The sequence below is a fragment of the Oncorhynchus clarkii genome, chromosome 17 (assembly GCF_045791955.1).
Source record: "Oncorhynchus clarkii lewisi isolate Uvic-CL-2024 chromosome 17, UVic_Ocla_1.0, whole genome shotgun sequence".
NCBI classification, from domain to species: domain Eukaryota; kingdom Metazoa; phylum Chordata; class Actinopteri; order Salmoniformes; family Salmonidae; genus Oncorhynchus; species Oncorhynchus clarkii.
This window is the reverse complement of record NC_092163.1, coordinates 35,546,086-35,558,643: the sequence shown is the minus strand read 5'-3', so window position 1 is coordinate 35,558,643 and position 12,558 is coordinate 35,546,086. Positions and strand designations below refer to the sequence as shown.

The 12,558-nt window shown below is 42.9% G+C and overlaps 1 protein-coding gene across 3 annotated transcripts in view; it reads left to right on the top strand.

Annotated features, from left to right (window-relative positions):
* Window positions 1-12,558, top strand: part of LOC139370744 (vitamin D3 receptor B-like) — a 74,443-nt gene that overhangs the window by 41,398 nt on the left and 20,487 nt on the right. For all 3 annotated transcript variants that reach the window (XR_011627171.1, XM_071110414.1, XM_071110415.1), the window contains exons 4-6: window positions 4,707-4,837; window positions 9,009-9,193; window positions 12,065-12,164. Coding sequence is in view for 2 of the 3 variants with exons in the window: in XM_071110414.1 (XP_070966515.1) it covers window positions 4,707-4,837; window positions 9,009-9,193; window positions 12,065-12,164 (416 nt within the window). In the remaining variant the exon portion in view is untranslated. The remainder of the gene's footprint in view (window positions 1-4,706; window positions 4,838-9,008; window positions 9,194-12,064; window positions 12,165-12,558) is intronic.

The window sequence follows — 12,558 nt, the reverse complement described above, 5'->3', positions numbered from 1 at the left end:
CAGCTTTGCATTCAGCACCATAATGCCCACAAAGCTCATCACTAAGCTAAGGACCCTGGGACTAAACACCTCCCTCTGCAACTGAATCCTTGACTCGACGGGACAAAAACTTCTCCATCAACGTGAGCAAGTCTACAGGAAAAGGAGGGCCGAACACGCCCCCATTCACATCGACAGGGCTGTAGTGGAGCGAGTCGAGAGTTTCAAGTTCCTTGGTGTCCACATCACCAACAAACTATCATGGTCCAAACACACAAGACAGTTGTGAATAGGGCACCCCCTCAGGAGACTGAAAAGATTTGGCATGGTTTCCCGGATTTAAAAAAAATTCTACAGTTGGACCATCGAGAGCATCCTGACCGTTCGTATCACCGCCTGGTATGGCAACTGCTCGGCATCCGACCGCAAGTTTAGTGTGTATGGCCCAATACATCACTGCGGCCAAGCTTCCCGCCATCCAGGACCTACAGTGCATTCGGAAAGTATTCAGACACCTTCCCCTTTTACACATTTTGTTACAGCCTTATTCTAAAATGTATTAAATGACATGTTTTCCTCATCAATCTACACACAATTTTTTACAAATGTATTCAAAATGAAGACATATACCTTATTTACATAATTATTCAGGCCCTTTGCTATGAGACTCGAAATTGAGCTCAAGTGCATCCTGTTTCCATCGATCATCCTTGTTTCTACAACTTGATTTGAGTCCACCTGTGGTACATTCAATTGAATGGACATGATTTGGAAAGGCACACACCTGTCTATATAAGTTCCCACAGTTGGCAGTGCATGTCAGAGCAAAAGCCAAGCCAAGAGGTCGAAGGAATTGTTTGTTGAGCTCCGGAACAGGATTGAAGGTCCCCAAGAACACAGTGGCCGCCATCATTCTTAAATGGAAGAAGTTTGGAACCACCGACACTTCCTAAAGCTGGCTGCCCAGCCAAACTGAGCAATTGGGAGAGAGGGGCCTTGGTCAGGGAGGTGACAACTAGCATTCAACCAATCAGGCTTTATGGTAGAGTGGCCAGACGGAAGCCACTCCTCAGTGAAAGGCACATGACAGCCTGAATGTAGTTTGCCTTAAAGGCAACTAACTATCACAACAGGCCGTGATTGGGAGTCCCATAGGGCGGTGCACAATTGGCCCAGCGTGGTCCGGGTTAGGGTTTGGCCGGGATAGGCCGGCATTGTAAATAAGAATTAGTTCTTAACTGACTTGCCTAGTTAAATAAAGGTTAAATAAATATTAAAATAAAACAAAATTCAACAAAGTATTTAGTAAAGGGTCTGAATACTTGTAAAAATGTATAAAAAAATGTTTTTCTTTGTCATTATGGGGTATTGTGTGTAGATTGATGAGGGGAAAAGGCAATTTAATACGTTTTACAATAAGGCTGTAATGTAACAATTTTGGGGAAAAGTCAAGGGGTCTGAATACTTTTCGAATGCATTGTATATAGAGGAAGGCCCAAAAAATTGTCAGACCCCAGTCACCCAAGTCATAGCCTGTTCTCTCTGCTACCGCACAGCATGCAGTACCGGAGCACCAAATCTAGGTCCAAACGGCTTCTTCCCCCCCTATATTTGCTACTCGCTGTTTATTATCTATATGCATAGTCACTACCCCTACCTACATGTACAAATGACCTCGACTAACCTGTACCCCGAAACATTGACTCGGTACCGGTAGTGTATAGCTTCGTTACTGTTACTTTATTGTTGCTCCTTAATTATTTGTTATTTTCCTCTTTTTTTTATTTTCATTTGTATTTATTTTTTGTTTACTTCAGTTTATTTAGTAAATACTTTCTTAACACTTATTTATTTCTTAACTGCATTGTTTGTTTAGGGCTTCTAAGTAAGCATTTCACTGTAAGGTACCTGTTGTATTTGGCACATGTGACAAATAACCTTTGATTTGATATAGCCTCGTTATTGTTATTTTATTGTGTTACTTTTTTACATTTTTCACATTTTATTTAGTAAATATTTTCTTAACTCTATTTCTTGAACTGCATTGTTGGTTAAGGGCTTGTAAGTAAGCATTTCACGACACGTGTGACAAATACCATTTGATTTGATTTGATCACGTTGTTAAACACTTTCTCTCTCTTACAGACAGACAGACAAGTGTGTGTGTGTGTTTGTGTGTGTGTGGGTGTGTGGGTTTGTGGGTGTGTGTGTGTGTCAAAAACTAAACAAATATTTATTTACAGTAATTATGCATTAAAGAAAGAGAGAATGTGTTGTTGAAGGAGAATAAATTAGACTTAAGGGGTTTAAAGAGAGGTGATACAGAAAGGGAGAAATGCAGATGTCGCATCATGAATACAGTACCAGTCAAATATTTGGACACACCTACTAATTCCAGGGATTTTCTTTATTTGTACTATTTTCTAAAATCTATAATAATAGTGAGGACATCAAAACTATGAAATAACACATATGGAATCATGTAGTAACCAAAAAAGTGTTTACTACTTACGGGATTGATATGACAACAGCCAGTGAAAGTGCAGAGCAGCAAATTCAGACAATAGAAATCTCATAATTTAAATTCCTCAAACATACATGTATTTTATACCATTTTAAAGGTAATCTTGTTGTTAATCCCACCAAAGTGTCCGATTTCAAATAGGCTTTACAGTGAAAGCACCACAAACGATTATGTTAGGTCAGAGCCAAGCCACAGAAAAACACAGCCATTTTCCAGCCAAAGAGAGGAGTCACAAAAAGCACAAAGAGATAAAATGAATCACTAACCTTTGATGATCTTCATCAGATGACACTCATAGGACTTCATATTGCACAATACATGTATGTTTTGTTCGATAAAGTGCATATTTATATAAAAAATATCTCAGTATTCATTCTGCAATATCACCAGATGTTTTTGGAACTAGCGAACATAACGTTCGCTAGTTCCAAAAACATCTGGTGATATTGCAGAATGCCACATCATTTTACAGAAATACTAATTATAAATGTAGATGAAAATACAATTATTAGATATGGAAATATAGATACACTTCTCCTTAATGCAACCGCTGTGTCAGATTTCAAAAAAGCTTTACGGAAAAAGCAAACCGTGCAATAATCTGAGTACAGCGTTCAGACAACAAAGCAGCCAAAAAGATATCCGCCATATTGGGTAGTCAACATTAGTCATAAATAGCATTATAAATATTAACTTACCTTTGAAGATCGTCATCTGAATGCACTCCCAGGAATCCCAGTTCCACATTAGATGTTTGATTTGTTCGATAATGTCGATCATTTTTGTCCAAAGAGCTACTTTTGTTAGCACGTTTGGTAAACAAATCCAAAGTCATGAAGTGCGTTCCCTTGTTGCAGACAAAATGTTAAGTTCCGTTACTGTCCATAGAAACATGTCAAACGATGTATGGAATCAATCTTTAGGATGTTTTTAACATAAAACTTCAATAATATTCCAACCCGGAGAATTCCTTTGTCTTCAGAAGAGCAAAGGAACGCAGCTACCTCTCATGTGAAATGTGAAACCTCTGACTCATTCCTCTCTCATTCGGTCCCACTTCAGAGTAGAATCCTCAAACACGTTTCTAAAGACGGTTGACATCTAGTGGAATCCTTAGGTAGTGCAACATAACCAATATCCATCCCACTGTGTAGTCAATAGGGGCTGGACTGAAAATCGACCAACCACAGATTTCCCACTTCCTGTTTGGATTTCTTCTCAGGTTTTTGCCTGCCATATGAGTTCTGTTATACTCACAGACATCATTCAAACAGTTTTAGAAACTTCAGAGCGTTTTCTATCCAACACCAATAATTATATGCATATATTAGCAACTGGGACTGAGGAGCAGGCAGTTTATTCTGGGAACCTCTGGGCACCTTTCATCCACGCTACTCAATACTGCCCCTGCAGCCATAAGATTGTGCAAAGCTGTCATCAAGGAAAATAGTGGCTACTTTGAAGAATCTCAAATATAAAATATATTTTGATTTAACACTTTGTGTGTGTGTGTGTGTATTTGTGTGTATTTGTGTCACGAATGTTTACATGTGCGTTTCTGTTAGTCATTATGCATGGCTTTTAAGCATCCCTCTCTCTCTTTTTGCCTCGACTGGAATGTGTTCATGGTTGTGCTCCTTTGAGTAGGATCCAGAATGAAAAGGTGAAGGACATAAATATTTATGTAACTATTACACTATGATTACACATTTGGGTCCCACTTCGAACTGATGGTTAGTAGAGCCGGGAAGATAAACCGGAAATTACCGGCATCAACCAAACAGACCACTCATCGAGGACATTATGATGATATTGTTAAATACAAGTAGCCAGTACTAGAGAAATGTGAAGTTTGAAATGAAACAACTCTGCTTATATGGGCTTGTTATCAATTGCTAATTATAACATTCAAAGTAGTACTAGTAGTTTTAAGGGTCATATTTAAAAAACTGTGATGCACATTAATGTTCTAAATGTATCTTTCTATTTCTCGTTATGTTAATTTAGTCTGGTTATTGTAATATAGATTTTAAAGAAATCATTCAGAAGTAGTATCATGCTGTGTGAAGTGTGGCAAAAGGGTCACGCCACATTCAGCACCCGATTTTAAGTACCTTATTTCTCATCACATTCCCTCTCTCGCTCTTCCTCCCTCTCCCTCGCTCTATCCCTATCTTTCCCTCTTCCCCCTCTTCGTCTACAGACGCAGTATGAAGCGCAAGGCCAGCTTCACCTGTCCCTTCAACGGCAGTTGCACCATCACCAAGGACAACCGCCGCCACTGCCAGGCCTGCCGGCTCAAGCGCTGCGTGGACATTGGCATGATGAAGGAGTGTGAGTGTCTTGTACACAGATCCAGGATCAGTTTCCGCTTCAGTAAATCCTAATGTCAGCCATTTGGGGGAATAAGGCAAAACTGACCTAAGACAGACCAGCATGGTTAAGGAATGTGAGTGTATGAGATCAGCTTCCCTTTTCCCAAATCTTACCATCAGCTTTTAGGGAGCATAATGCAAAACTGACCATAGAGCACTGCCTAAGGGAAACCTTATCCCTCTCCTCCTTCCTCATCTCTTCCATCAGAATTGCTTGGTTTCTTTTTGACTGATAGAGGATAGCCTTGCAGATTAATTAATTGTTTCTTAATCCTGGTCCTGGAGACCCAAAAATGGGTGCACCTTCTTGTTTTTGCCCTAGCACTACACACCTGATTCAATTAATCAACTCATCATCAAACCTTTGATTAGTGGAATCAGGTGTGTAGTGCTAGGGCAAAAACAAGAAGGTGCACCCAGGTCCAGGACTAAGAAACACTAGGTTTGAGCCACTGAACCATGTGGTGTTGTCCTACTGAGGTATAAGGTCAGACATACACATGATCGCGCAATGTCATTTTACTCTGAAGAGCACTACAGGAAGAAGTGTATTTTCAGCCGGTTGCAAGGCAAATACACACATTTTCCTCCATGAGTGGCCGAATGATCTCTTGAATTATGAACGATCTCTTGAACCGTGACGATGTGTGTGTTGGAAAGAGTAGAAAGTGCACTGAAGAGAGAGAGAGAGATGTGCTTATATCAGTCTGTTGTTAGGCAACTGTTGATGGTGTGTAATGACACACTGATAACAGGAAATAATTCAGCCACTCTTGGAGGAAAATGGGAATTTAAAATTAAATAAAGCTCCTTTCCTCTTAGAAGCAAATCACGTCAGCCTTAAAACATGTATTAGCGTGCCAATAGCAATAACACGCACACACTGGACACATATCACAGTGCCATCTACCCCCCCCCCCCCCCATGCCTGTTGAGCGCAAGGCAGGCACACGCCGTATAGTGTTTGTTATATACCAATAGTGTTACACAACGTTGGGACTCCTTGGTCAAGTCCTTCTAGGCCATTGCCCTCATGAGAATGTTTATAATGTCCACTAGAAGTACTAGATCGTTCTGGGAGAACCTGTACATTATGCGCCCATCTGAACTTTAGACACCTGCTGATGTTTTGGCCACGCTTCAATCCAATGGACTGTTTGTTTTCAGAGTCCGTAAATGGAAGGTTTGGTCGTTCTGTTGTTTTCCCATGAAATCCGGATATTGTCCAGGCGGGTGTTTATAATTTGTATTTGAAGCAGGGGCTGGTTCCGGATGTTGTTCTCCCCCTGAGATTGAACAGTGAATTCCCAGAGAGTGACGCCACCGCTCCGAACACTGTACATGAATGGGAGCCATTGGAATGCACTTATGCTGCTGCTGCTCTTGGAGCTGCTGCTGCATGGACAACAACATGTTGTAGTGCGGAGCAGAGTGTGAGCTAATTCAGTGGCTGGGGCAACAACAGGCGGAACGGAACGGAGACAATGCGCGCTGTGTTGACGACAGCACTAGGGACTCTTTTTTTCACGGACACCCCCCTGACAACAACAAGCCCCTTCGATGCGGGCGCCGCGGCAGCCTCATCACATCGTAGAGCACACGCTGTCTTGTGTTTGTGGACACACACACACTTACATACGCTGGTTCTGACACACACACACACAGCATCAGTGTTAACATCTCTATTTTGCCTAAGTCCCAATTAGGGCTGGATGATATATCGTGAATACCGGTTTACCAGTATGAATACCTATATGGATTTTTACAAAACCATCTAAAACTCAGCAAAAATGAAACGTCCTCTCGCTGTCGAACTTAACATGTGTAAATATTTGTATGAACATAACAAGATTCAACAACAGAGACATAAACTGAACAAGTTCCACAGACATAAGACTAACAGAAATTGAATAATGTGTCCCTGAACAAAGGGGGGGTCAAAATCTAAAGTAACAGTCAGTATCTGGTGTGGCCACCAGCTGCATTAAGTACTGCAGTGCATCTCCTCCTCATGGACTGCACCAGATTTCCCAGTTCTTGCTGTGGGATGTTACCCCACTCTTCCACCAAGACACCAGCAAGTTCCTAGACGTTTCTGGGGGGAATTGCCCTAGCCCTCACCCTCCGATCCAACAGGTCCCAGATGTGCTCAATGGTTTTGAGATCCAGGCTCTTTGCTGGCCATGGCAGAACACTGACATTCCTGTCTTGCAGGAAATCATGCATAGAACGAGCAGTATGGCTGGTGGCATTGTCATGCTGGAGGGTCATGTCAGGATGAGCCTGCAGGAAGGGTACCACATGAGGGAGGAGGATGTATTCCCTGTAACGCACAGCATTGAAATTGCCTGCAATGACAACAAGCTCAGTCCGATGATGCTGTGACACACCGTCCCAGACCATGACGGACCCTCTTCCTCCACCTCCAAACAGGCCTTGGTGTAACGCTCTTTCAACGATAAACGCGGATCCGACCATCACCCCTGGTGAGACAAAACCGCGACTGGTCAGAGAAGAGCCCTTTTGCCAGTCCTGTCTGGTCCAGCGACGGTGGGTTTGTGCCCATAGTCGACGTTGTTGCCGGTGATGTCTGGTGAGGACCTGCCTTACAACAAGCCTACAAGCCCTCAGTCCAGCCTCTCTCAGCCTATTGCGGACAGTCTGAACAATGATGGAGGGATTGTGCGTTCCTGGTGTAACTCGAGCTGTTGTTGTTGCCATCTTGTACCTGTCCCGCAGGTGTGATGTTCAGATTTACCAATCCTGTGCATGTGTTGCACGTGGTCTGCCACTGCGAAATCGATCAGCTGTCCGCCCTGCCTCCCTGTAGCGCGTCTCACAGTACGGACATTGCAATTTATTGCCCTGGCCACTTCTGCAGTCCTCATGCCTCCTTGCAGCATGCCTAAGTCACATTCACACAGATGAGCAGCGACCCTGGGCATCTTTATTTTGGTGTTTTTCAGAGTCAGTAGAAAGGCCTCTTTAGTGTCCTAAGTTTTCATAACTGTGACCTTAATTGCCTACCGTCTGTAAGCTGTTAGTGTCTTAACGACCGTTCCACAGGTGCATGTTCATTAATTGTTTATGGTTCATTGAACAAGCATGGGAAACAGTGTTTAAACCCTTTACAATGAAGATTTTGGAAGTTATTTGGATTTTTACGAATTGTATTTGAAAGACAGTGTCCTGAAAAAGGGACGTTTCTTTTTTTGCCGAGTTTATAGTTATATTTTGAAACAATGCTCAATTAAATGAAAAGTTCTACAAAGTGGAACATTTCACTGTCAGTGTTGTCCTAGTTTGTTTCAGTGTAAAACCATCTTAATGGAGAAAGATCATTTAAATCACTTCTAATTAGTTTGTCGCCTTTCTTGGATCATCTGTGAATCATAAAAACACATTTCAAACTTGTATTTCTCAGAAACATTGAATACAGTCAAATACCACCATGCCGTCGAAAATGAGAAAAATATTGCGCCATATTGCCCTAGTCCCAATCATTTCGGTCGGATATACTCATGGTTATATCTCCATTCCTCACTTTCTGTCGCACCGTTTCTTTCTTTGGAGCTCCTCTCTCTCTTTTAAACTCCTTAAAGGCCGAGTCACAAGTCAGCTTTTCCTGTGTTTTATGTTGCACAGTACAACATCTGATGAAACTAACACTGTAAAAGTGTGGGGGAAAAAATGTCTGTGTAATTTTCTAATCTAATCAGCATGACATCACCATGCGTTTAATTGGTAAATAGACCAATAAAGAGAGTTCTGCCAATTACAGCTACTTTTCAGTTTTCTCCTTTCCACTCATACCACTCCTAGACAGTTCTAGCACAATTCTTGCGTGAGAAATCGTTTTTTTGCCATTTTAATGGAAATCTACAGTAAGGTACTTAATTGTTACCCAGAAATGATTTATATTGGGCACATTCTCTTTTTCTTTAACCCTTTCTCTCTCTCTCTCTCTCTCTCTCTCTCTCTCTCTCTCTCTCTCTCTCTCTCTCTCTCTCTCTCTCTCTCTCTCTCTCTCTCTCTCTCTCTCTCTCTCTCTCTCTCTCTCTCTCTCTCTCTCTCTCTCTCATCCTTTTTTATAACCCTGATCTCTCTCCTTCTAAACCTCTTTCTCCCAGTTATTCTGACAGACGAGGAGGTGCAGAGGAAGAAGGACCTGATTCAACGGAGAAAGGATGAGGAGGCGCAGAGGGAGGCGCAGCGACCCCGGCTGAGCGAGGAGCAGAGCCAGGTCATCGCCACGCTGGTGGAGGCTCACCACAAGACCTACGACGACTCCTACTCTGACTTCAACCGCTTCAGGGTCCGTGTCCACTCCATAACACCAGCCTCCCCTCCGTAACACCAGCCTCCCCTCCGTAACACCAGCCTCCCCTCCGTAACACCAGCCTCCCCTCCGTAACACCAGCCTCCCCTTCGTAACACCAGCCTCCACTCCGTAACACCAGCCTCCACTCCGTAACACCAGCCTCCCCTCCATAACACCAGCCTCCGTTCCGTAACACCAGACCCCCCCCCCCTCCGTAACACCAGCCTCCACTCCGTAACACCATCCTCCACTCCATAACACCAGCCTCCACTCCGTAACACCAGACTCAACTCTGATACCTGTCTTCACTTAATACACTAGTCTCTGATCTGTAACACCAGTATTCACTCTAAAGCACCAGTTTCCACTCTCTACCACAAGTCTCCACTCCATTACACCAGTGCCAACTCTAGTGTCAACTCTGTAACACCATACTCCACTTCCTAACACCACTCTTATTTCAATTGTCCACAGATAAGCCCTACCCTGATAATATTTGCTACTCTGCCAGCATCCATCATGTTACACAACACCCACTGCAGTATCTCTTTCTATACAACTGACATTTCCTGCTCCAGGGTCAGTGTCAATTATGTATACGCTGTATGTTAAAGTCCGTGTCCACTCCATTTCTTCACACCCAGTCTCCCCCCACCTGCAAATACTACTCCTTCTCTGGTATCTGGACTCCTGCGGCCCCCAACATAGACTTAACTCCCACTCGGTCACCTCAGTGACGTCATTCGCGTTGAAGTCAGACCACTCCATAACTCAATTTCTGCCTTTTATTTACCTTAGGACAATTTATATCCCTATCAAGGAACTTACAGATTGAAGTATACTGTACATGCAGTCATACAAATTGACTGTTTGCCTGCACAATATTGCCAGACTAGATTGCCGTTTATTGTCCTAAGAAGAGTCTTAGCTCACCTCACACATTACACACACAAACCACATAGTAAATACAGCAAGAATCAAACAACAGTAACAGTCAGACACCTACACCGATATAGGAGGAAGCTACATTGAATTGATCATCGTGGTTCTAGCTCCAAGGATGAAACTCCCGAAGTGTGCAGTGTGGCATTTAATTGTTCAGTGGTCAGTGACACACACTATATTGAGTACTCGCGGTCTTGTATGGCTCAGTTGGTAGTAGGGCTTTCCCCGACTAAAAAAGTATTGGTTGACTGGAAAGTTGTCAGTACTTTCGACCAATCGATTGGTCAACATTTTTAAAAGTGTATTTTTTTTACATACGGTGCCTTCGGAAAGTATTCAGACCCCTTCACTTTTTTCACAATTTGTTACATTCTACACTCAAAATCCCATAATGACAAAGTGAAACAGATTTTTAGATTTTTTTGCAGATGGATAAAAAATTTACAACAGAAATACCTTATTCACATAAGTATTCAGACCCTTTGCTATGAGACTCAAAATTGAGCTCACGTGCATCCTGTTTTCATTGATCATCCTTGAGATGTTTCTACAACTTGGAGTCCACCTGTGGTAAATTCAACTGATTGGACATGATTTGGAAAGGCACACATCTGTCTATATAAGGTCCCCCCAGTTGAAAGTGCATGTCAGAGCAAAAACCAAGCCATGAAGTCGAAGGAATTGCCGCAGATTGTGTTGAGGCACAGATCTGGTGAAGGGTAGCAGAACCTTTCTGCAACATTAAAGGTCCCCAAGAACACAGTGGCCTACATCATTCTTAAATGGAAGAAGTTTGGAACCACCAAGACTCTTCCTAGAGCTGGGTGTCTGGCCAAACTGAGCAATTGGGGGAGAAGTGCCTTGGTGAGGGAGGTGACCAAGAACATGATGGTCACTCTGACAGAGCTCTAGGGTTCCTCTGTGGAGATGGGAGAAACTTCCAGAAGGACAACCATCTCTGCAGCACTCTACCAATCAGGCCTTTATGGTAGAGTGGCCAGATGGAAGCCACTCCTCAGTAAAAGGCACATGACAGCCCGCTTGCAGTTTGCCAAAAGGCACTTAAACAAGATTCTCTGATCTGATAAAACCAAGATGGAAATCTTTGGCCTGAATGCCAAGCATCACGTCTGGAGGAAACCTGACACAACCCCGACAGGGAAGCATGCTGGTGGCAGCATCATGCTGTGGGGATGTTTTTTAGAGGCAGGGACTGGGAGACTAGTCAGGATCGAGGCAAATATGAATGGAGCAAAGTACAGAAAGATCCTTAATGAAAACCTGCTCAGGAGCTCTCAGACATGAACCTGATCAAACGTCTTTGGAGAGACCTGAAAATAGCTTTAGAGCAACGCTCCCCATCCAACCTGACAGCGCTTGAGAGGATCTGCAGAGAAGAATGGGAGAAACTCCACAAATACAGGTGTGCCAAGTTTGTAGCGTCATACTCAAGAAGACTCAAGGCTGTAATCGCTGCCAAAGGTGCTTCAACAAAGTACTGAGTAAAGGGTCTGAATACTTATGCAAATGTAATATTTCCGTGGAATTTAAAAAAATAATTGAGCAAAAATTTTGCTTTATCATTATGGGCTATTGTTTGTAGATTGATGAGGGGGGGAAAAAACAATTTAATCAATTAAATATTTTCTAATTTAATCCATTTTAGAATAAGGCTGTAACGTAACAAAATGTGGAAAAAGGGAAGGGGTCTGATTACTTTCCGAATGCACTGTATATATATGCTACTGCTCTACTAAAAATCTCGGTTGACCAATAGCTTATCCACCAAACATTCGACCAGTCTACTAATTACGGTCAGCCTTAGTTGGTAGAGCATGGCGCTTGCAATGCCATGATTGTGGGTTTGATTTTATTTTCATGTAAAAATGTATACTAAATGGTTTGTGTGTTTTCCTTTAGCCTCCGGTCCGAGAAGGCCCAGTGACACGCAGTGCCAGCAGAGCTGCCTCTCTCCACTCTCTATCTGATGCCTCATCTGACTCCTTCAGCCACTCTCCAGGTAAACAAACGTCAGTGTGCTGCTAACAGCTTCGCTTCCTCCACTGTCTCTGTCCCCTTACTGGGCTTGAACTGGTGATCCTCTGATGGCAAACACGTGACCGCCCTTTTTTGACAACGTACCGTCTAGTTGTGCTATAGAAAAATATTATCTTCGATAGCACCATTGGCAACATTTCAAGCTAGCTGTGGAGTGAGCTTATGGCACATTCTTACCTCCGTTAGACATGTATGCACGCACGCACACACACACACACACACACACACACAGAACAAAATGGGAAAAGGTGAGCAATTCAGAATCAGATGGTGAAGCGGACACATGGAGAGGGAAGTGCAGCTCACACAATTGGTGTTAGTTGTCATCAGTGATTGATTCCTGTGTGTTTGTGTGG